Raw genomic sequence first — 21,286 nt, forward strand, 5'->3', positions numbered from 1 at the left:
GGGGTGCTGATGGAGTGGGGGATTCAGAACCTACCCTTTCGGACCTTGCAGGGAGCCAGAGATTCTGCCCAGAAGCCACTGGGAGGCCAAAGTGAAGTCGGGCAGGAAATGAAAAGAAAAATGAAATTCTTGATACCAGAATATAATTAACACCCACCGTCCCAGAATAGTTCACATCTGCTTTCTGGTTTTGCTCTTGAAAACATATTTATATTAGTTTCATCCCAAACTCAAACCTCAGATGTCCCCACCCAACCCTCTGAGGTCTTGGACATGTGACTTTGGCTCTGGGTCCCTTCTTCCATGAGGTAAACAGGGGGAACCAGATCTCTAAAATCCTTTCTAGACTTTTAGGTCCCCGTTGTGATCCATTTTAAGCCACACTGTGGAGTGGCCAACATCAACATAAACCGGAAAGGCATTACCTACGTTACTGTATCTATTCACGAGTCAGGGCTAATGCCAAACACCTCTCCTCCAGTTTCAGGCCCCCGGATCTCAGAAAGCTCCCCTCTCTGTGCTCCTGATTCTGTCCGTGTGTTGAGCTCACTTCCCAGCTTACTCACTGCCTCCCCCGTGACTGCATCTGGCTCACAATTCTGCCTTCAGAGCCCACAGAAATGCCCACTCAATGGCCTTCACCCGCCCAGCCCCAGCCTCGTGGTATCTGCAGTACGTTTGCTCTCCGAGGACCGCGTTAGTTGAAGAGGGGGCCGGGCCGCTCCTGGGGAGTCGGAAAGGACCCCGGCCACACGATGCCTTAGACTGGCTGGGGGTGAGGCCGCGGAAGCCTTCTTTCAACAAGCTTGCCGGGTGATTTTAGGCATAATCGTCTGAAATTCGCTGCTCTTTCAACAACTTCGTTAGCGTTGTGTGTGTTTTTATTTAAGGAAAAAGCGTGTTTTATTCGAGATATTTTTTAAAACCGGGAATATAAAAGAAAAAGTGGGCGGGGTGGAGAGGGTCGTTCACAGCTCTAAGGTGCAGGAGCCTGGCACCCGCTGGTGCTGTCGGCCCATCTCAGCCAAGTAGGAACTCCTGGAGAGAAGAGAAAGTCTGGGGGGGGGGGGGCGCCCGACGACGCCCTGGGAAACCGTAGAAAGGTCGAGAGTCCGTCGGGTGGCCACGGCCCTCGGGGTCGCCAGGCTGAGAGCCGTAAGGGGCCAGCCCTGCGCAGCATCAGATTCCAGGCTCGAGCTTGGAGGCCCCAAGCAGCCCCGCCCCTCCTGTTACCTTGGTAACAGCGGCCGGCCCGCAAACAGCGTGGTACGAAAAGGTGGGACTTCCGTCTCTGGGAACCAATGCGCATGCGGAGGTCGGCCAGTCACAGGGAACTTCCTGTCACGTGATCTTAAAAACCACTAAAAGTTTCTAACTCCGGGATCACGTGCCTCCGTTGCCATTAGCAACCAGAGGCTTCTAAACAGCCCGCCCGCCCTCCGCGGCCGCTGCGGTCCAACCTCCTTGGTGGTCCCGGGTTTGGCGGGGCTGCGGCTGGCCTCTCCCGCTCCTCCAGGCCGCTCACTCCGGCCGCCGCCATGGTGAGTAGCGGCCCGCCGGCACCGCGCCGGGAGTGGGCAGTGGCCGGGGCCGGAGACGCGGAGCGGGGCCTCGCAGTGTTGGCGTGGCCTGCGGCGGGTTTGAGCCCGCTTCTGGGCCTCCTTGAGGAGGGGAGGCCGCGCCGGGTGCGGGGCGCAGGTGCCTCGGCCGTAGCCCGTCCGGGCTGGTCCTGGCTGAAGGAGCCCTGCCAGGCGGCCTCGCTCTGCCGCGTGGCGTGCGTTGCTCCTCGCCAGGTCCCACCGCGCAGGCGGACGGCGAGGAGAGCTGGCGGGGCTCGCTGCCGGCAGGATTCTCACCCGCTTCCAGAAACTCCCCAAGTTTTTACGCGCACACACACCCTTTGACAGCATAAACAATTATGTGTCGAGGAGCCGAGGAGGGAGAACGTGGTTGAATCCAGCTTTCTGATGTGAGAATGACTTTAAGAGTCCAAGCCTCCCATTTTACAGCCGAGGGAACTTGGGTGACATTTCTTTTCGTTTTGACCTGTTGAAAAGAGGCCCCGTTTTCCTGTATGCGAAAACAGTGTAGCTGTAAAATGAAAAAGCATTTCAGTAATCTTAAGCTCATAGTTGTCAAGCTGTCATCTGGTTTAAAATCAAGACCAGCTAATGGCTATGTCAAAACCAAATCTAAGGCATAAAGCTGTAGTAGAGGAAGTAAAGTTGAGTTGCTGTAATAGAGATCTAGAAAACAATGGCTTAAAGAATACAGAGGTTAGTTCCGTCTCTCGCTTAACAGCCATCTCTGCTCATCTCAGGTGAGTGGGTCAGTGCTGCTCCATGAAGTCATTTAAAGGTACAGGTTCCTTCCATCTTGCTGCTCCCCCAGCCCCTAGGGCGGTGATGGCGAACCTTTTGAGCTCGGCGTGTCAGCATTTTGAAAAACCCTAACTTAACTCTGGTGCCGTGTCACATATAGAAATTTTTTTATATTTGTAACCAGAGTAAAACAAAGATTTATATTTTTGATATTTATTGTATATATTTAAATGCCATTTAACAAAGAAAAATCAACCAAAAAAATGAGTTTGCGTGTCACCTCTGACATGCGTGTCATAGGTTCGCCATCACTGCCCCAGGACATGGTTGCTGTCTGCAGGTTCAGGCTAATCACCGCCTCCTCCAAGGGTCAGAGAAATGGGGTGTGGCAAAGCCCTTCCCCCCACACCCCCATCTTCAGGCCCAGGCTTTGGAAGTAGCCCTCTTCTCTTCTGACATCCATTACTGAGAAGTAGGCTGTGGTCACCCCTGACTGCAAGGAGGGCTGGGAAGTGTCCCCTGGTTGGACAGCCATGCACCTGGGAAGAAGGGAACAGGATTTAATGGCCATCTGGCGTCTCCACCACAAGATGGCCTGTGTTTTCATTGTTGGTTCCTTTGTTACAGTTTCAAGACTAACAAATTACTTCTCTCTCTTTCAGGCAGAGTTGGGCCTAAATGAGCACCATCAAAACGAAGTTATTAATTATATGCGTTTTGCTCGTTCAAAAAGAGGCTTGAGACTCAAAACTGTAGATTCCTGCTTCCAAGACCTCAAGGAGAGCAGGTATCCCAGTGGGAACACGGGTCCTTCTGGGAGCCAATGTGGGGGAGGCTGTGGCGGAGGCCATGCAAGCCACTGCCAGGATTATCGTGGTCCGTTACCACTGAGAGCAGCTACATAGCCACATGGGTGTGTGAGACTCAAATTAAATCGTGGTGGGAGCAGTCTGTTCTCAAACCTGCACGAATAAGGGGTTGCAATGGGACCATGGGCATGTCACCTCTGCCTCCTGTGTCTGTGTTTCCATCTGCAGAGTGAGGGGATTGAAGAAGTTGGCCCCAAAATTCCCTCCTATCTCAAACACTGTCTATGGGAGATGAATTTTTTTTAATGTGTTTTATTGAATTTTTACAGAGAGGAAGGAAGAGGGATAGAGAGTTAGAAACATCGATGAGAGAGAAACATCGATCAGCTGCCTCCTGCACACCCCCTACTGGGGATGTGCCCGCAACCAAGGTACATGCCCTGGACTGGAATCGAACCTGGGACCCTTCAGTCCACAGGCCGATACGCTATCCACTGAGCCAGATGGGTTAGGGCGGATTTTTAATGCTATTGTTGATGAAGATGATGATGTTCACTTTTATGGAGTAGTCAGTGGTCCATGGAGTTTTAACTGAGAGAAGTTAGATTTTTTTTGTTTTATTTTCAAGTCTCAAGAATGGTAGGAGAAGCAACATATAATTATCATTGATTTTCTCATAGGCATTTACTACCATGTGAATAGTTCCTACAATTATTGAAATGCTAGGTAAATAATAGAAAGAAAAGAGAAATTGTAGAGAGCACCTGGGAAGGCACATGAGCTGGTTGTCGACTGAGTCCAGTCACGTTGGCAGAACCACGTCCTGGAAACACACTGTGCCAGATGCAGGTGTGTTGTCAGCCTGACCCTTAACTCAAGCACCAGGAGGTGGGTTTCATTATTTAAGTTCAGCCAGGCGCAAGGAACGAACGCAATTATCCGGGCTCAGCCAGGAGTGACAATTACAAAGAAGCCACAAGAATGAAGAATTGCCGCTTGATCCTTAACCATGATTTCACATAATTCCCTTTGCTTTAAACTCTAGTAAAACTTCCTAGAATCATGCTGTATAATAAACAGTGTATATAATAAACGCGCTGCACCAGTTCTGGGTCACTGTCTCTCCATCAGAGGGCAGCTGTCCCACCCAGTCCCAGCTTTCCCTACTGTCTCTGTGTCTGTCTCTTTCTCTCAATCCCCTGTCGGCCCTACTCAGGACTCGTCATCCGCTCTGTAGCTGTGCTGGTTGTGGTAGAGAGAGAATACTTATAAGAAATTACTTCTTCCAGGTGACTTTTGAAATTACTAACTGTGACAAGATGAATTTCAGTGAAGAATAAAAAGATTTTTAAACTGAAAAATTAAAGAAAAAAGTAAATAATTTGGGGGAATGTCTCCGAGCATGTACTTGTATTAAAGGATGGCCACATTTGAAGAATGAGCCACAATTTAATCGCTTAAATAGACATCAAAATTTAATGCAGCTTAAGTTATTTTTAATCTGCTTTATTAATAAAGGGGAAGGCTCCCAGAGAGATTGTCACAATAACCTGTCATCCCCTCCATGTCACAGTGCAGGTTTTTTTTATTGTGTAAATGGTTTTTGTTGTTCATGCGGAAGTTTGGGTTGTCGCATTGCAGGCTGGTGGACGAGACCTTCACCATAGATGAAGTCTCCGAGGTTCTGAGCGGCTTGCAGGCTGTGGTTCACAGCGAGGTGGAGTCGGAGCTCATCAACACGGCTTACACCAATGTGTTACTCCTGCGGCAGCTTTTCTCGCAAGCTGAGAAGTGGTACCTCAAGCTGCAAACAGATATCTCTGAGCTTGAAAACAGGTAATAAAATTTATACCTGCAATTATGACAATAGCAGCCCAAGCATGTTCTTAAAAGTTAGTGAATGTCTTCTTGGGGCAGGTGCGCAAGAAAATTCAGGCTGGGCAGTGGCAAATCATGGGTCTTGGGTGTCACTTGACGTCCTCTTCAAAATTCTCTGCTGCTGCTGTTCCTGGGCTTTAGAAACGGGTGAAATTGCCTTTTAGGCTGTTGCTAACTATGCCTTACAGTGTATTTGGCAGCCTGATCAGCATTACAATAAACCTTTAGAGGTAGGTCAACTAGACCTATCTTTTAAATAAGAAATGTAAAAAAATGTTTATAATCCAAACATCATCAAAGAGCTCATTAATTTTTTAAAAATCAGCAAGCTTGAAACATCCTAAGAAGTCATGCAGAAATCAGGAAAGACTGACCTCTGACCCTGGGGCTGTGACCTAAGCGCAGCTGCAGCTGGTGGGCCACGTGGAGAGTGTGGACCACACGGTGGGGCCTGCGGTAGGGGAGGAAACCATGAGTAGGCTACTGGCGAGTAAACGAGAAGCTGGCTGGGAAGGGGCTTGGACGGGCAGTGACTGCTTCCCGCCGAGGCGCTCGCAGCGTCGGCGCTCACTCTCTTTACGAAGGAGAGGAAGCAGGCAGGCGGCTCCCGAACCACTGTCTCTCTGGGACTGTATCGACTTTCCCAGGTGGCTCGCGCTACTGTAACCCCATCTTTGTGAGGTTCCTCTATGAAAATCAGTTTGTCTTTCTTGAGCATCTACGAGCTAATGATGCATATTATAGGATAAGCTCCCGATAGCACCGCAGAAATAGAGTTGCCTACAAATTTCAGACATATTTGTCTAACGTTGTAGTTCTAGCGGTTAACAGGGCACACTCAGTGGGTGGCAAGTCCTAGGTGCTGTGGCTGACTCAGGGCCGAGGCCTTGTGCTCGGACGGTGACCGTTGGTAACTAGAGATTACCCTGACGTGGGGAGGTGTGCTTCTGGCTCTCTTCCCAGCACGTGGGAGGTTGGTTCCGGCGATTGTATTATGTGTGTGATTTTATTATAAATTCACTGTAAATAAATGTTTTTCATATTTTCTTTTTTATCATCTAGGGAATTACTAGAACAAGTTGCAGAATTTGAAAAGGCAGAATTTACATCTTCCACTAAAAAGGTAATTTTTGGTCATTTTAAGTCTGTGCCTTAATAGCCAGTATTTAAAGTCCCCAAGTTACTCCGGGCACTCAGAGGTGAAAGTGAGAGCCCTCAAGGTAAAACTTTCGATTTAAGAGCAGGATTGAAAAACTGTCTCAGACTTTCAGGCAAAAGAAGAAAAGTTTTATAAATAACTGTGAAAGCCTGTTTGTGTCCACTATTTCTCACACAACACACACACTCCCTGCCGTCCACCTGACTCCTGCCATATAAACTCTCCGCTCCCATGATGCAGAGCACAGGCATGTCCGCCCACCTGTGCGCACATCCTGGCTCTGTCACGCTAGAGCTGCGTGACCTTGAGCAATTTACCAGAAATGGCTGAGCCTCGTTTTCCTCGTCTGTCATGTGGAGATCATACTAACAGGAGCTACTTCTCTCTTAAGAAAAAAATAAATAAATAAATAAATAAATAAATAAATAAATAAATAAAAAAAAAAAAATATATATATATATATATTATTGGTTTTTTTACAGAGAGGACGGGAGAGAGAGAGAGAGAGAATTAGAAACGTCAATGAGAGAGAACATCGATCAGCTGCCTCCTGCACCCTCCCTACTGGGGATGTGCCCGCAGCCAAAGTACATGCCCTTGACCGGAATCGAACCTGGGACCCTTGAGTCCGCAGGCTGACACTCTATCCACTGAGCCAAACCGGTTATGGCATACTTCTCTTTTTAATCCTCGTCATTTGCAATGACTACTTGTTGCCCCATAAAAACCCCCAAAATGCTGCTGAGAGGAACCCGTGAATATACACATACAAACAGTTTCCCAGGTATTCCTGTGGAACACATTTCTGCCTAAGACATTTCTGGGTCAGAGGGAATGGATTCTTTTGTTTTTTGTACACATTGCTACAGTGCCAAGTAATTCTTCATCTGCAGTGTAGTTGCCTAAGTCCTCATCAGTATTACAGTTTTTCCCAGCATCTGGGTTCATGCCGAAATCTGTTTCCGCTACCACAGGTTAAATGAAAGGGTCATTTTGGGTCATTTTCAATCCCAGTCGTGAGATGCCAGGGTTTGTACCTGCTGTGGCTTTAAGCACCTTCCCTCCTTTCCTTCCATCTGTATTTTTTACAAAAGATATGGGAGGATGGGTTTCATGTTTGTCTCCCATTTGTATGGGGCCCTGGGAACCAAACCCACGCGATTCCCCTCGCCCAAGGAGCTGACTTCCCCGTGGATGTGCCTACACAGCATCTCCATTTAGAAAGTGCAAGCGCTCCATGATCACGCGATACATTCCGTGCTGGTTTCAGTTCGGTTCCTGTATTTCATTTCAGCCCATCATAGACATCATAAAGCCAAAACTTGCTCCACTTAACGAGGGAGGAACAGCAGAGCTCCTGAACAAGGTAATGTTGCCATCATTGTGGGGGGCGCAGATCCTCCATTCCATCCTCTCCTTGCCTGCACAGCTCTAGAGTGGAGACCCTGAGGAGGAGGAGGCTGGGTCAGGGTTTGGTCCACAGAGAGAATTAGTCTGTTGTTGTTTTACTTAATGGTACCAGTGGGCCGGAAGAGGGCATACTTACTTTCTCTAGCAAGTCTGAAGCAGCTCTTTAAAAAAAAAAAGTTTTTCAATTACAGTTGACATTCAATATAATTTTATATTAGTTTCAGGGGTACAGCATAGTGGTTAGGCATTTATGTACTATACAGAGTGATTCCCCCGACAATTCTAGTGCTCGCCTGGCCTCACGGTTATTCCAGTACCAGTGAACGTGTTCCTGCGCTGTGCTGTACGTCCCCACTGAGCCGCGCTCGTTGCACTTGCTCATGGGGGAGTGAAGAGCATGGCATTTTGGACATCATTTATTGATGGGCATTTGAAATTTATAATCTGTGCTAACAATAAAGGGAATTTTACTAGTACTGAGAGGTTTATAAAAATTAATTACCAATATACAAATAAATATTTTTCATGATTCCTGTATTGTCAACATTATGCTAGATCTTGTTCGACAAAAGGCAGTCCAATACCTGGCCTTTTACCCTCAAACACCTCCCAGTCTCGTGGGAAGGGGTAACGGGGATTCTGGAAGCAGAGAGGGAAATGCTAGTTGTTGCCACAGGTGCCACCGGGCGGCAGCAAAGACGCAGGGGTGAGTGTCAGAGGAGGACAGACTTGGGGCAGGCAGGCTGAAGAGGAAAGACAGGCTAGGTGGTCAGCAGAATGGGGCCGGCCGCACTCTGGTGCAGCGGTGCAGGGTAGGCCGAGGATAGACGGGAGTCGCAGGATCAGGCGGGTGACAGATGGCAGGGAGGGGCTAGGCAAAGGCCGAGGGGGAGGCTGAGAGAGTCTGAGACGTGAGAGAAGCAGCTAGGAGTCTCAGAGTCAACGGAGACTCCAGGTGCCGCGGCCAATGCGCTGGGGAAAATGGGATGTTACTCATAACCAGGGCCTGCAGGTTTCTATTATCTATTTTAAAATGAAACAAGTAATGTCAACTATTAAAAATTCTTTGGCTGAAATAACACAACTTTAATTTACTCACAAAGGAAATTTTAAGGCTTCAAGAAGAGAATGAGAAACTGAAGTCCAGGCTGAAGACCATCGAAATGCAGGTACCTGAGAATCACGCTAACGAACCCTGGGAGTTACTTACAGGCTCATCCTGACCGTGTTGTGTTCAAACTTGACTGCAGGCTATGAACGCGCTGGACGAGAAGTCAGAGCTGGAGAGGGCGCTGCGTGACTTACGGCTGGACCAAGGCAACCAGAAGGTGAACTAAGGCAGCTCTCACGATGGCTAAACAGAGTGATGAACTGAACATTAAGTCCTCATTACTGTTCCTCCCCACCATCACCCTCCCTCCCCCACTGCTGTTGTGCTGCACGGGGACCTCCTGGTCCAGGAAAAGCCAGTGAGAATGGCACCCATCACTCTGCCCTCCAGGGCCAAAGACACATACACAGCTCACCTGTCCCGAGAGCTCGTTAGCATACAAGATATATATATATATATGTGTGTGTGTGTGTGTGTGTGTATATATATATATATATACATATATATATATATATATATACATATATATATATATAGCTTTAAATATATATTTTTGTTGATTTCAGAGAGGAAGGGAGAGGGAGAGAGAGATAGAAACATCAATGAATCATTGACTGGCTACCTCCTGCATGCCCCACACTGTGGATTGAGCCCGCAACCCAGGCATATGCCCTGACTGGGAATCGAACTAGTGACCTCTTGATTCATGGGTTGATGCTCAATCCACTGAGCCACACAGGCGGGTCATAAATAATTTTATTATTTTTCCATGTGTATCATTTAAACTTCTTCACCAGGATTTTTTAAACTTCAAAATAAAACCTGTTTGCCATCCCAGCACTGAGGCGCACAACCCTGTCACATGTAGAATCTCACCTCTGTCCTGCTCCTCTTCGGAATCCCCGCAGTTCGTAGGTCATGTTTTACGTGTTTGGAAGTCAGCGAGCCTGCTCTCTGCCATGTGCAGGACACCGTGCACTGAGGGCTGAGGGTGAACGAGGGAGCGGGGGCTGGCAGCGCTGGGAGCCAGGGTACCGGCTGGGGAGGGAGACTGGCTTGCACCCGCACACCACCTGCCTTCACCTCCTGTGAAGGTGAATCACTGTTTAGGGCGTCAGCATGACTTACGCTCACATGTGTATTTTCATAGGATTTTATAAAGGCCCAAGACCTGAGTGACCTGGAAGACACAGTTGCCGCTTTAAAGAGTGAGTTTCAGAAGACACTCAGCGACAAGACAGAAAACCAGAAGTGTCTGGAGGAGAGTCTAGCGACGGCCAAGCACGACCTGCTCAGGGTTCAGGAGCAGCTGAGCATGGCTGAAAAGGTCCGGTTTGTCTGTGAATGTCCATGGGGGGTGGGTGCCCCAGAGGGAAAGTACTGGGCGAGCGCTGGACAGCTGCACATTCACATTTTCCTCCAGGTGCTGACCAGTATGTGTTCTAAAGATTGTCATTTCTGGGCACTGAAATTCTTCCATCTTTGGCCCTAAAATATCTGTGATAATAAAAATCTCCACTTCTTCTGTCATGTGGTCGAATATTCCACTTGCCCTTCCTGCCAGTCACTCCTACAGCCTGTCAGAGGGATGGGTGACTTTTTTTTAAGGATTCTATACCTTTAATTTGTAAGAATTTGGGAGCAAAAGTTTAAGTAATTTAAAAATCCTGAAATATGACTCTACTTTGGGATTTGGAAAAAGATCGTGCTTGTTTCGTCTGAAATTACTGTTTCAAATACCTTTCCCATGTCTAGGGCAGGGGTCCTCAAACTTTTTAAACAGGGGGCCAGTTCACTGTCCCGCAGACCGTTGGAGGGCCAGACTATAGTTTAAAAAAAAAACTATGAACAAATTCCTATACACACTGCACATATCTTATTTTGAAGTAAAAAAACAAAATGGGAACAAATACAATATTTGTATTTGCATGTGGCCCGCGGGCCGTAGTTTGAGGACCCCTGGTCTAGGGCATAGCATGCTTGAGTGATTTGCTAACATTATGTTTGGAGAGACATTACTGTTTTGTTGGCTTGTCATTTGAAAGAATATTTTTAAAGTTTGGATATTCTTAATTTTATATGAGTATGTTTTTTAAAGAAATCCGAAAATAATATAAGCAGAATATTGGTAAAATTAGAGCAAAAAATATACACTTTCATCAGATTTGTTCATTCCTTCCTTAACTACTTCTTAATAGTGAGCTGGCATTTTTCACTGTGCAGGAATTAGAGAAGAAATTCCAGCAAACAGCAGCCTACCGGAACATGAAAGAGATTCTAACCAAGAAGAATGACCAGATCAAAGACCTGAGGAAAAGACTGGCAAAGTAAGTCGTGCCCGTCTGCCTTGGGTTTTTCTCTCTGCTGGGTCGATGTCTTTTCTTCATTAAACCTAAGCTTGTGTCCAGAGAGGTCAAGCCGGTGGGCACTGCTCTACCATTTAGTCCGAAGCCTGCATCTGAGACAGCAGAGGAGCTTTGGCCTGGCCTTGTCTGTAATGCCCACCGGGCTTTTAGGTCCAGCCCACGACTGCTCTAGGCTACTCTTGGCAGTGGATTCAGGTAGCAGGATCTCGGGTGGGAAACAGCCAGCTGGCAGGGCAACATTGGGCATTTCTCCTTCACGGTGTCCTTGCAGCATCCAAGACCTGGTCGTACTGTGCCCTCAGGTGACAATTTAGGTGCAGAGAATGAGATTCACGCAGATGGATGCCATGGCCAGCATGGCTGAGAAGTCCATGCTCACAGAGACCCCAGTAGGGACAGTGCAGTTACAGGAACTCGCCGTGCAGAGGGAGGTCTCAAGTCGTGGCCGCGCCCACCACGTACTTGGAGTTTGCTCACAGTCCTGGTCCAGATGGAGTCTACTAATCAGGGCCACTTTTGTCATCAGCAGTTTTGTCTGCAAACTCAGCTGACATTATCTTTATCAGGGTTCCAGGGGAACAGCTAGGATGTGAATCTGGGCTCATTAACCCTTTACTCGCTTAGCCATACCAGCTAGTGGTGTGGATCTGAATGTAGATAATGACTGAATTTCTACTCTGCCATCACGGATCTAACTGTCAGATACAGAGGCTTGAGTCTGAAGGCATCTTAGCAGTTAGCCGGTCCGTTCTGCCTGCTGCAGGAAGCCCCTCCCAGTCCCCGCATGCCTGACTCTGCCTCAGCCGTACCGATTTTTAGGTAATTTCCACACAAAGGTGGAATATTGGCGCTAGATGAAAGGTAGATGAAAGGTAGATCTATTTTCTACAATGTCTGCAAGTTCCATCTTATTCTAACCACTTGTTTGCATGTAGCTAACATTTTTCTATATCATGTTGGTGTTTTCTCTTTAATGCTCAGGAGCCCAGGTATAGGGGACAGTGAGGCTCAGGGCCTCAGGGCTGGTAGACTTAAAGTGAGAAATGCGGTGTCACTGCTGTAGTCACTGGAGATGTTTCACGTCAGCTCATCTGGTAACAGTGACAACAAGAGGGCATCATGATGTTATGCTCTTAAGTTAATAGGTATCTCTTTCCAGATATGAACCCGAAGATTAAAAGCTGAAGGTCTCATCCGGAAGCTGCCGGAGCGTGAACACCAGCTGTTCTCACCTCAGGCATGTATTTTGGAGAAGTTTGTTGTATTCCCTCTTTACGTTTCTAGTGTTTAAACTTTGCTCCGGCTGTTTAAACTGGAGTTCCTGTTTTCAGTTGCCTAAGGACAGCCTGGCTCTGGCCGTTGTCCCAAACCCCTCTCTGCGGAGTGCTCCCGGGCCTTGGCTCACGTGCACTGAGTCCCTCGCCGTAAAGAGATGTTTAGCGGGAAGAAGGGTCTCAACCTTTGCAATCCTCTGAGGAGAACCCCCTTTTAGCAAATGTTAAAAGCGAGCAATCTCCCTACCTGTGCATTCCCAGGGTAAATACAGATACAGTTATTGAAGACATTACAAATAAACCTTATTTTTTAAAATGAAACCTAATTCATTTTCTCTATTTGATCATCAAGAAATACATGAATTAATTGGAAATGTAAATACCACGTATTATAGGCAACATTTTCACCGATTATAAGGAAAATTAACAGTGAACGAGAGAATTTACTAGTAACTTCTGCGGTCACCTCCATGCTGTGTTTATCGACGGAGGTTCGGACTTTTTTGCAGCCCAGCTTACCAAGAAAACTGATGGAGAGGCCAGGTGCACCCTGTCCTTCCACAGCTGAGAAAGTGTCTGGGCTCCACATAAAGGGACAATAGTCCCCCCTTATCCACGGTTTCACTTTCCATGGTTTCCGTTACCGGCAGTCAACCTCAGTCAGAAAATATTAAATGGAAAATTCCAGAAATAAACAATTCATAAGTTTCAAATTACACACACAGTTATGTCCCAGCATCTCCTATTGTCTGCTCTGAACAACGGGATGGCCACCACTGAGCTCCGCAAAGCTCATGTGACCTCCCTTAGTGTTTCAGTGAAGGGAGTATCCCCTGCCCGTGCTGGGTCCTCCTGTCCTAGCCGTTCTCGCACACCACCCCTCGGGCCTTCTGACCCTCTGCAAGGCGGTTGTGGAACCCGCCTCATTTGGGGGATGCCATCATTGAGCAGTGTCTTGGAACTGGCCTCGTGTGCCCTTGCCACGTGCCAAATCCTAAAGCAGAAGAGAACCCCCACATCAGTGAACCCAGCCACCTTCTGTTCTCGCTCCCACTGGGCCGACATCCTCACGATCCACGCCCACACGTGCTTGCCCGTTCCCGCCAGCCCGTATGAGCTAGCCAGGGTCTGCAGCTCTCCTGGGAGTGACTCATGGCCGCCCCAGCAGGGCACCGCTCCTCCACACCGGCCGTGCTGCTGCTCACCCATGTCATGGTTTAGGAGGAACAAGTGGAAGTGGGCAGATCTTGGGGAAGACAAAGGTTATCCTTTCAGTCTTTTCTCCCAAGAGAGGCTTTTGAATGATTGCCAGGTGGGGGAGACTGCCCTTCTCTAGCACAGGGTCAGAGCCACCTGCTAGACCCAAGGGTTCAGGGGAACTTGGGGTGTCAAGGTTCTTGAGGGCATCTGCCCAAATGGGCTCACTCATGTCTGAGTCTCGTTCCTTCCCAGAGCCCTCGCTTAAAGGAGACTTTCTAGGGGTGTGAATTTTGTCCCCTTTGGAATGATCCCTAATGATCCCATCTGGGCCTGATTCTCAGCAGGTTCTATTCTCTGCAGTTAGGTGGTAGGGGTCTCTTTAAATGTCGCCATGTGGCATTCGAGTTGTCACAGCATCTCCTGAGGGGACAGTTGGCTAGTCAGAACCTGCCCCTCTCTTCCTTCATCCCAGTCCATCCCAGGTGAGAGTTCTCACCATCGGGCTTACCACCAGCAGCGAGGTCCTGCTGTCATCTGGCTGCATCCCGCGTCTCGTTCTGAGGGCCTGCTTTCTTGGGCCACTTCTGGCATCACCTCTTAACTGGGCTCCTCTAAAAGCAGGCTCTGAGACAAGGATTTTGGTTCAAGTAGTTTATTATTTGGGGTGTTCCAGGAGGCACTATGATTGTATGGGGGCAGGAGACAGGCAGGGAAGGAAGTCAGCACAGTAGGTGACACTGTGGACCGCCACCCTTAGTCCCTCTCCGGAGTGAGGAGGCGAGAGCATGGTCCAACTCCTCATTTATCAGGGTGATGTTACCTCCGGCACTTCCTGTGCCTGGCTGCGCAAGTGCAAGCTCTGGCCAAGAGAGGCCCCCAGGGGCAGAGACACCAAGAGCCTCCTACTGGCCACCTGCAGGCTAGGGTGAGCATGTGGTTCCACGGTGAACTGGGAAGACAGGAGAGTAAATGCAGTGGACATTCTGACATGCTGCCCATACTAACCAAAGGATGAACTCACGCTCAAAGAAATCACAAACCCTGTTGAGCCTTTTCAGCCCCCTGTGCTCAGATGGCCAGGCCGCAGCTGCCTTTACGTAGTTACAGCCCTGAAAACGAGTATCCCTGGACTGAGAACCCAGACCAGACCCCGTCTTAGTGACTCAGGCCTGTCGTGGGTGCTCAATCCAAATGTGTGTGAAACTGAACGTCTGCTCCCTGCGCAAGCACAGGTTAAGCCATGGAAAACCTTGATAGGTTGACCAAAATTAGATATTACCTGTGAGTTGATTTTCTAGTATGAAGGTCTCTCCATATAAATGATCAAAACTTTAAAATCAGCCATTAGAAAAATCTTTACTATGGGACATAATTTCCTGTCTTAAGTGGTGAGTCATAAGCATGATTTTATCTTTTCCTGATGACTCCAAGTTGCTCCTACACTATTACAAGTGACACCTGTAACAGTGACCTGTATTGTAGTGGCCCCAGAGCTACTGAGGTGTGGAGAGATCTTTGCCCCTATAATACGTGGTTTGCAAGCACTGTGTTTTTTGAGCTGTTGCATCTGATTTTTATGGTTTGCACACATCCACCCGTGTCCTTTCCTATCGGACTGGCAGCTAACCCTCTGGTTTTGATCAATGTGCCAATCTCTGTTGCCATTTCTAATGGGCTTGGGAAAGAGTAGCTTATTAGAATTCTGTGCATCCTCAGTGAAGGCTTAGAAACTCCTCCTGTGTGAGTGAAGTGCAGAGACTTTGTGGCATCTTGGCAGCTCTATTTTAGATTGATTTGTAAGAGAATGTTAGGTTGATTTCAGATAATTGCAGTTTCCGGGAAAATGATTTATTTCTCTTGCCTTATTACACTGGCTATGACCTCCAGTGCAGTCTTAAACAGAAGTGGTAAGAGAAGGCATCCTTGCCTCACTATTATCCAATAAAGGATAATGTTTGCAACCTTCTGTATTAGATTAAGGAGGTGCTTTTCCATTCCCAGTTTGCTGTGAGCATTTATAAAAATTGCGAATGGGTGTTGAATTTTGCTAAATGCCTTCTCTGTATCTATGGAGATAATGATATCATTTTTTCTTTTTTTCTGTTAATGTTGTGAGTCACAACACTTAATTTTCTAATGTTAAACTGTCCTTAGGGTGCTGAAACGTACTCCACTGGGTCATTGTTGGTGGGTGCTGTAGTTGGTGGGTGGCACGTGCAGGCAAGAGCGGACCCACAGCTCCTCTGTCTTGGCAGAATGCCTTGTGATTTTGAGGCAGGGAGGCCCGGGGGACCTGCTCCGAGGCCATCTCCCACCCGCCTGCTTGTCTTCCCGGGAGGCTTCTGGTGAAGTCCGGTGAGCTCAGAAAGACCTGCGGGATGTAAAGCTGCGGGGTGCAGTCTAGACGCGGCCCCTCGGCAGCGTGGCCTCCCACGCTCATGCTGCCGTCACCCGCCCCTGGTGTTTCTGTGCTGTCCTTTCTGGTGTGTGAGGGGAGGACCAGGGAGCTGGCACCGGTGGCTTACTCTCGGCCTTTGATTGTCTGCCTCAGTAATCAACTGCCTGAATTTAGAAGTAGCCCCTTGTCTCCTTACCATTGGACCCAGCAGCCTTGGCTGCTGCTGTGTGCTTGGTCATCCCCTTCAGGAATAAAGGACTGTGGCCCCAGCTACTGAAGGGTCCCCTTCAGAGTGACTGCCTCCAACAGCAGTCCGTGGGGGAGTAGAAAGCCCGGCCCTTCCCCCAGTGGGGGGCTGTCCTGAAGGGTGTCTTACCTTCCTAACTGCCCACGGGGTCGAGAGCCATTCGTTGGATCTGCCCAGTCCTGCCCCCTTCCCTCCCCATGACCTACTGTCCTTTTATATCCTGCTGGGTTCTATTAGCTGTTACATTATTTACGATTTTCGCCTCAATATTCCTGTGAGTGATTGGTCTGGAATTTTCCTTCCTTGTAAAGCCGCTGAACGCCACCAATAGTGTTTCTGAATCAATAACTGATTAATATTCAATGCAACCTTCGCATTCTTTAACCAGCGTTGACTTGGCTTCGTAAGTGAAAACAATGCGTTATCAGAGTCAAGCCCTCTTCAAGTCTTCAAGGAAAGACTGCGGGAGGGTGAGTGGTGAGGATAATGAGCAACTACCTGCATCCCCAGCACAGCGGCCGTTAACCCAGACAGGTTTCCTTGCATGACCGAGGCCGCCCATTGGTGCCCGGGACTGGCTGTGGCAGGGAGACGCTGGGCCGCTGTCTACACTGGGCTGTACACGGTGCTGTGTGGTGCGCATCCTCAGTCAGGCTCTCAGGACTCTGCTGTCTGTCGCCTTGATTTTATGTTTTCTGCTTCCTTAGACTGTACATTTTTGCCATATATTTTTGGACTCAAAAATATGTCTTTAGACCTGCTCCGGGGTCTAAATTGACTGCCAATCAAATTGGCTGTCCACAGCAGCCAAAATGCATTACATTTTTACAGCTACACACACTGTGGACCTGTCCCACAAGTTGGACATTAAAAGTAAAATGCAAAAAAGACAGACATTATGATTCTGCCTGTAGAAGGTGCAAAAGCAAGCTATGTTTTTCAGGGTGTGGACAGAGTAAAGCCATAAACAAAGGGGTGGCCGTGGGGTCAGGGAGGGAGGGAGCTGGCTGTGGCTGTGACAGCAGCAGGGACCCTGGGTGCCACAGAGAAGGTTTGAAAACAGACTTCCTTTTTCCGGGGAGGGGGGAGGGCACAACTCTGGACTCTCGGAGGGAAAAGTGGGGCTACGAAGAGGGATGTAGAAGCTAAACTGAAACATAAAGAAAAGGGGAGAACTATGCACCCACAAAAACAACAACAACATTTGAACTTTAAAAAAAATACCATAAAGAAAGGAACAGCCAGCATAAAAGTTAGGGGCACGGTGAGCTCTGGGTTGGGGCAGTGTGAAGACACGGGAAGGACAGGGTGAAGATACTTGGCGTCTTCACTTGGGTGGTGGCTGCGTGGGCACCAACATTGTAACCGTTTGTCACGCTGCACACACGTGTATTTGCTGTATGCCGTGCCCTAGAAGGTACTGACACATGCATGGCAGATCATGACACTGTAGCTCGAGGTGGCTGCGGGTTTAGAAATGGGCCCCGCGAAGTCGGAAGCACCCTTTCAGCAGCATGAGGTGACCCGGCGGGCATCAGCCTGGCAGAGCCGCTCTGAGCTCTCGAGCTCTTCCCGGGCAGCGTGGCACCTGGGCAAGCAGGGGACAGGCTCTGGGCTCCTCAAGGTCATGGGAAGCAGTTTGTGTTGCATATACAACAAAACGACCTTGAAGATTCTTTTCTGTGGGCTCAATGTATTTTTAGAGAAGAAATTGAAAAGGTGGCAAAGCAGAAGTGGACCGTTCACTGGGGCTTTGGGGACAATGGGACGGCGGGCGGGGGGCGGGGGGGGGGCACTCTGTGGACGTTAATAAAACACATGCAGAGCGCTGGTGGCAGGGTCCTTCCTCTCCTGGGAAAAGGTGGCCTCGCCAGCCGCCATGCAACGTCTCAAACTTTCAAGAGACTGGCAGACACGTGGTTCTCCAGGCCCCCGCATCCGTGTTTTAACAGCTGGGTTGACCCTGACGTGCAGCCAGGATGGAGAGCCCAGCGAGCCCGACACTTCAGCGTGTCCGCAGACCCCTGGGGGTCTTGTTAAAACCAGGTTCTGACTCTAGGGGCCTGGGAGGGCCTGGGAATCCGCATCCTCGCCAGCTCCCTAGTGGGTCCCTGCTCGTTCATGGACCTCATGTTCAGCACCGAGAGATGGAAGAAGTCCAATCTAATTTGAAGTGTCGAGCTTGTGCAGTGAAGCCGTGTGTTTCCTGGCAGAGTGGGATTCCTAGGGCTCCTCTCCCATTGTGAAAGGAAAGAACAGCTCAGAACAGCACAGCCGGACACGGGGAGCGTCCTGGGGGGTCGCTGATTGAGACCACGCGGCCCCAGGGACACGCTGACCCTGGAAAATATTTTCAAAGTGCTCCGTCTGTTCTCCACCAGGTTTTACCTTCTAGTTGATCTCAATTGCTTGTTCCCAGCAAAAACATGTGAGGGGAAGAAATAAATTCAGCCAACACCAACAAGAAGTGCGGAAGGGTTCGTGGCTGCTCTCGGCCCAGGGTTTTCAAGCACGCGGCTGCGGCTGCCTAAGGCGGGGGATCAGCTGAGTGGTCGTGGGGAGAGGCCACAGTGTTTTCCAGGTCAGCTCATTTCTGCATCTGTTCTCTCTGACCTGGAAAAAAAAATGCCTGTGTGTTCCATTCGGGCCCTTCTGAGCGATGCCCTCCTGGTGGTGTTTACCCAAGTTAGTGCCTTTGGACAACACAAGTGTCAGTTTCCAGAAAATCCTTTCACTTTGCTCTGTGGAAACAGTTGTCCTTCGGAAGCGGGCGTATGAACAAAAGAACACAGTCTGTTTTCTTTTCTTAAATGCCACTCCAAGTCTCAGGGAGACCTGAGTCGTTACGCATATGTACTGGTGAATACATCAATGCAAACGTATTTAAGCATTTGCCTGCGTTATCTTAGGTTAAATCATCTTGCTTTCAAGCCTTAGACTTCTCATTTTCTTTTCTCTCACTTTTACAGCTGCCATTAAAGTCATCTGTGTCCCATCTGTTTTCTAATAATCTCACAGCAGAGCCAGAAACAGTCCGAGCCAGCAGGGCACCAGCCCCCATTCTGTGCAGCCACCTTGCCTGTGGGCCTGGCCAGTAGTTCCATGCCATCCTGGGGGCCTCTCTGCCTCCTGTTAGATTTGCCACATAGTCTGAATCGCTTGGGATACTGTCTCCATTTTGCAAATGTAAGATGTAAATTCTGAAAGGTTATACACTCATTTTCCCCCAAGTCCATCAGCAACACTGTTCATTGCCTAAGTGAATGTGCAATGTTACAATGTTATACGTATATACTCCATATAAAAACTAAATTGAGTACATTCTCTGCAAGTTAGAGGAGGAAAGACAGTGTTAAATGACCCCTTATGAAATAATCAGATTCTAAATGTTAGACATTCTGCGATTTAAACAATTAGCCTAATCTCTTCAGCAATAAGGTGGAAAAGTGAAAAAGTGGGGAAACTATCCTAAAAACACCTCTCTTCATAACCAAATGCAATGTAGGAACCCTGATTGGACCCTGGAGAGCTATCAAAAGCATTGGGAGCCCTGGCCAAGTGAGTCAGATGGTTGGCGCATCGACACATGCACCAAAAGGTTCAATCTCCCATTGGGGCAAGTATGGAAGGCAACTGGTCAGTGTTTCTCTCTCTCTCGTCCTTACCCTCTCTCTAAAATAAAAGCATATCCTCAGTGAGGATTTAAAAAAAAAAAAAAAAAAAAAAACATCAGGGGAACAGCTCCTGGACATTTTTACTTGGCATACTTTCACAAAGTCTGCAGTTACTCACCAACTTAGAACATTTCAACTCATATTGCTCTTAGAATGGAAAAGAGAGGGAAAGACAATGTGAGAGAAATATCGATGTGAGAGAAATCCATCGATGGGTTGCCTCCTGCACGCACCTCGACCAGGGCCCAGGCTGGGGAAGAGCCTGCAACCGAGGTACGTGCCCTTGACCAGAATCGAACTCAGGACCCTTTGGGCTGCAGGCCAGCGCTCTATCCACTGAGCCGCACCAGCCTGGGTGGGACGTGTTTCTTAAGATGCCTCTGCCCAACATGGTTCTGCCCCTCTTGTCCCCAGGACCCTGCAGAGCCGGGCACTCGCCCTCGGCTGGCCTTCCTCCCCCGTTCTGGGCACCCTCTGCTAGGTGGCAGCACCCTTACTCCCATCTGTCCCCCGCTCAGGAGCCTCTGCAGGCTCCCAACCACTCGCACCCGGAGCCGGCTCCTCTCCCCTGGCGGCCTCTCCCTGGGTGTGGCTGGGCTGTTTCTGTCCTGCCTGGAGCAGCTGGTCAGCTCTTATCTGCTCTTGTGAGATCTGGTGCTGCCGGGCAGGTCACAGGGAGGTCACCCCTCCCACCGTTGGGTGTGCCTGCCCTGGGGCCTTGGGGAATATTCCCAGATTCCCCCCCAGCCCTCCACCCAATTCAGGGGAAACTGGCCTTACCTGCTCTCCTGGGCCAGGTGGGTCAGTGGTTGTGTTTTGAGAGTTTATTTCAATCTGCCGTCCATCCCAGTTGCGTGTGTACACGCTTCTCCCTAAGTTACCTGCTGTTCTACCTGTCCAAGATTCGAGTTCTACCTTATTGTCTCAAAATCCCACAAATTAAACTCTCCTCTGCAGTGAGAACTTGGACGTGGATTGAGGGCTCACCATGATGTTCTGGAGCGTCGCGATGATGATGATGACGTATCTCGAGGTATATTTCTTTCCTCTCTTTAAATCCTACTTAGGATTCATTGGGCTGCATGAATCTGTGGTGGGAAATGCTGAGCTCTTAGTACTTGAAATATCGCTCTGTCCCACTTCCTCTCTTCTAGAATTCTAGGTAAGCATATAGGAGACCTTATTGCCCTACGTATCTTATGTATATACCTTTGCGTGTTCATATTTTTGTCTCTTTATTGCTCTCTGCGATGTTCCAGAAACATTTCTTCTGGCATATCTTTGAGTTCATTGAATCTCTCCTCAGTTGTGTCTAATCCAGCTTTAAACCCATCCACTGAACTTTTAATTTCAGTTATTGAATTTTTCATTTCTAGAAGTTCCATTTGGTTCTTATTGTAACAATCTATATTATTTTTATTTCTTGTTCTGTTATTCTC

General features: G+C 48.6%; 1 protein-coding gene across 3 annotated transcripts; it reads left to right on the forward strand.

The window, feature by feature from the left end:
* Positions 1-1,389: 1,389 nt before the first annotated feature.
* On the forward strand, positions 1,390-19,877 carry LZTFL1 (leucine zipper transcription factor like 1). 3 transcript variants are annotated; one of them, XR_013996819.1, is made up of 11 exons: positions 1,393-1,541; positions 2,984-3,108; positions 4,772-4,966; positions 6,071-6,131; positions 7,462-7,533; positions 8,681-8,746; positions 8,828-8,905; positions 9,839-10,015; positions 10,912-11,015; positions 12,214-12,291; positions 19,143-19,877. XR_013996819.1 is itself a non-coding variant. In XM_081106620.1 (10 exons), the coding sequence occupies exons 1-10, from the start codon at positions 1,539-1,541 to the stop codon at positions 12,230-12,232; spliced, it is 900 nt and encodes a 299-aa protein (XP_080962746.1). In that variant the 5' UTR covers positions 1,390-1,538; the 3' UTR covers positions 12,233-12,652. The 3 variants fall into 3 exon arrangements, 2 of the variants coding, with proteins under 2 accessions (XP_080962746.1, XP_080962747.1); XM_081106620.1 differs by lacking the exon at positions 19,143-19,877 and having other exon boundaries at positions 1,390-1,541; positions 12,214-12,652; XM_081106621.1 differs by lacking the exon at positions 19,143-19,877 and having other exon boundaries at positions 1,439-1,541; positions 2,988-3,108; positions 12,214-12,652.
* Positions 19,878-21,286: the final 1,409 nt, after the last annotated feature.

This window comes from Myotis nattereri (genome assembly GCF_964212035.1).
Source record: "Myotis nattereri genome assembly, chromosome: 14".
Lineage (NCBI taxonomy): Eukaryota > Metazoa > Chordata > Mammalia > Chiroptera > Vespertilionidae > Myotis > Myotis nattereri.

Excerpts from the sequence above, each read along its gene's own strand:
- LZTFL1 (XM_081106620.1), top strand. Across the intron at positions 7,534-8,680 it reads CAGCAGAGCTCCTGAACAAG|GAAATTTTAAGGCTTCAAGA; the intron begins GTAATGTTGCCA and ends TTACTCACAAAG. Across the intron at positions 8,747-8,827 it reads TGAAGACCATCGAAATGCAG|GCTATGAACGCGCTGGACGA; the intron begins GTACCTGAGAAT and ends ACTTGACTGCAG.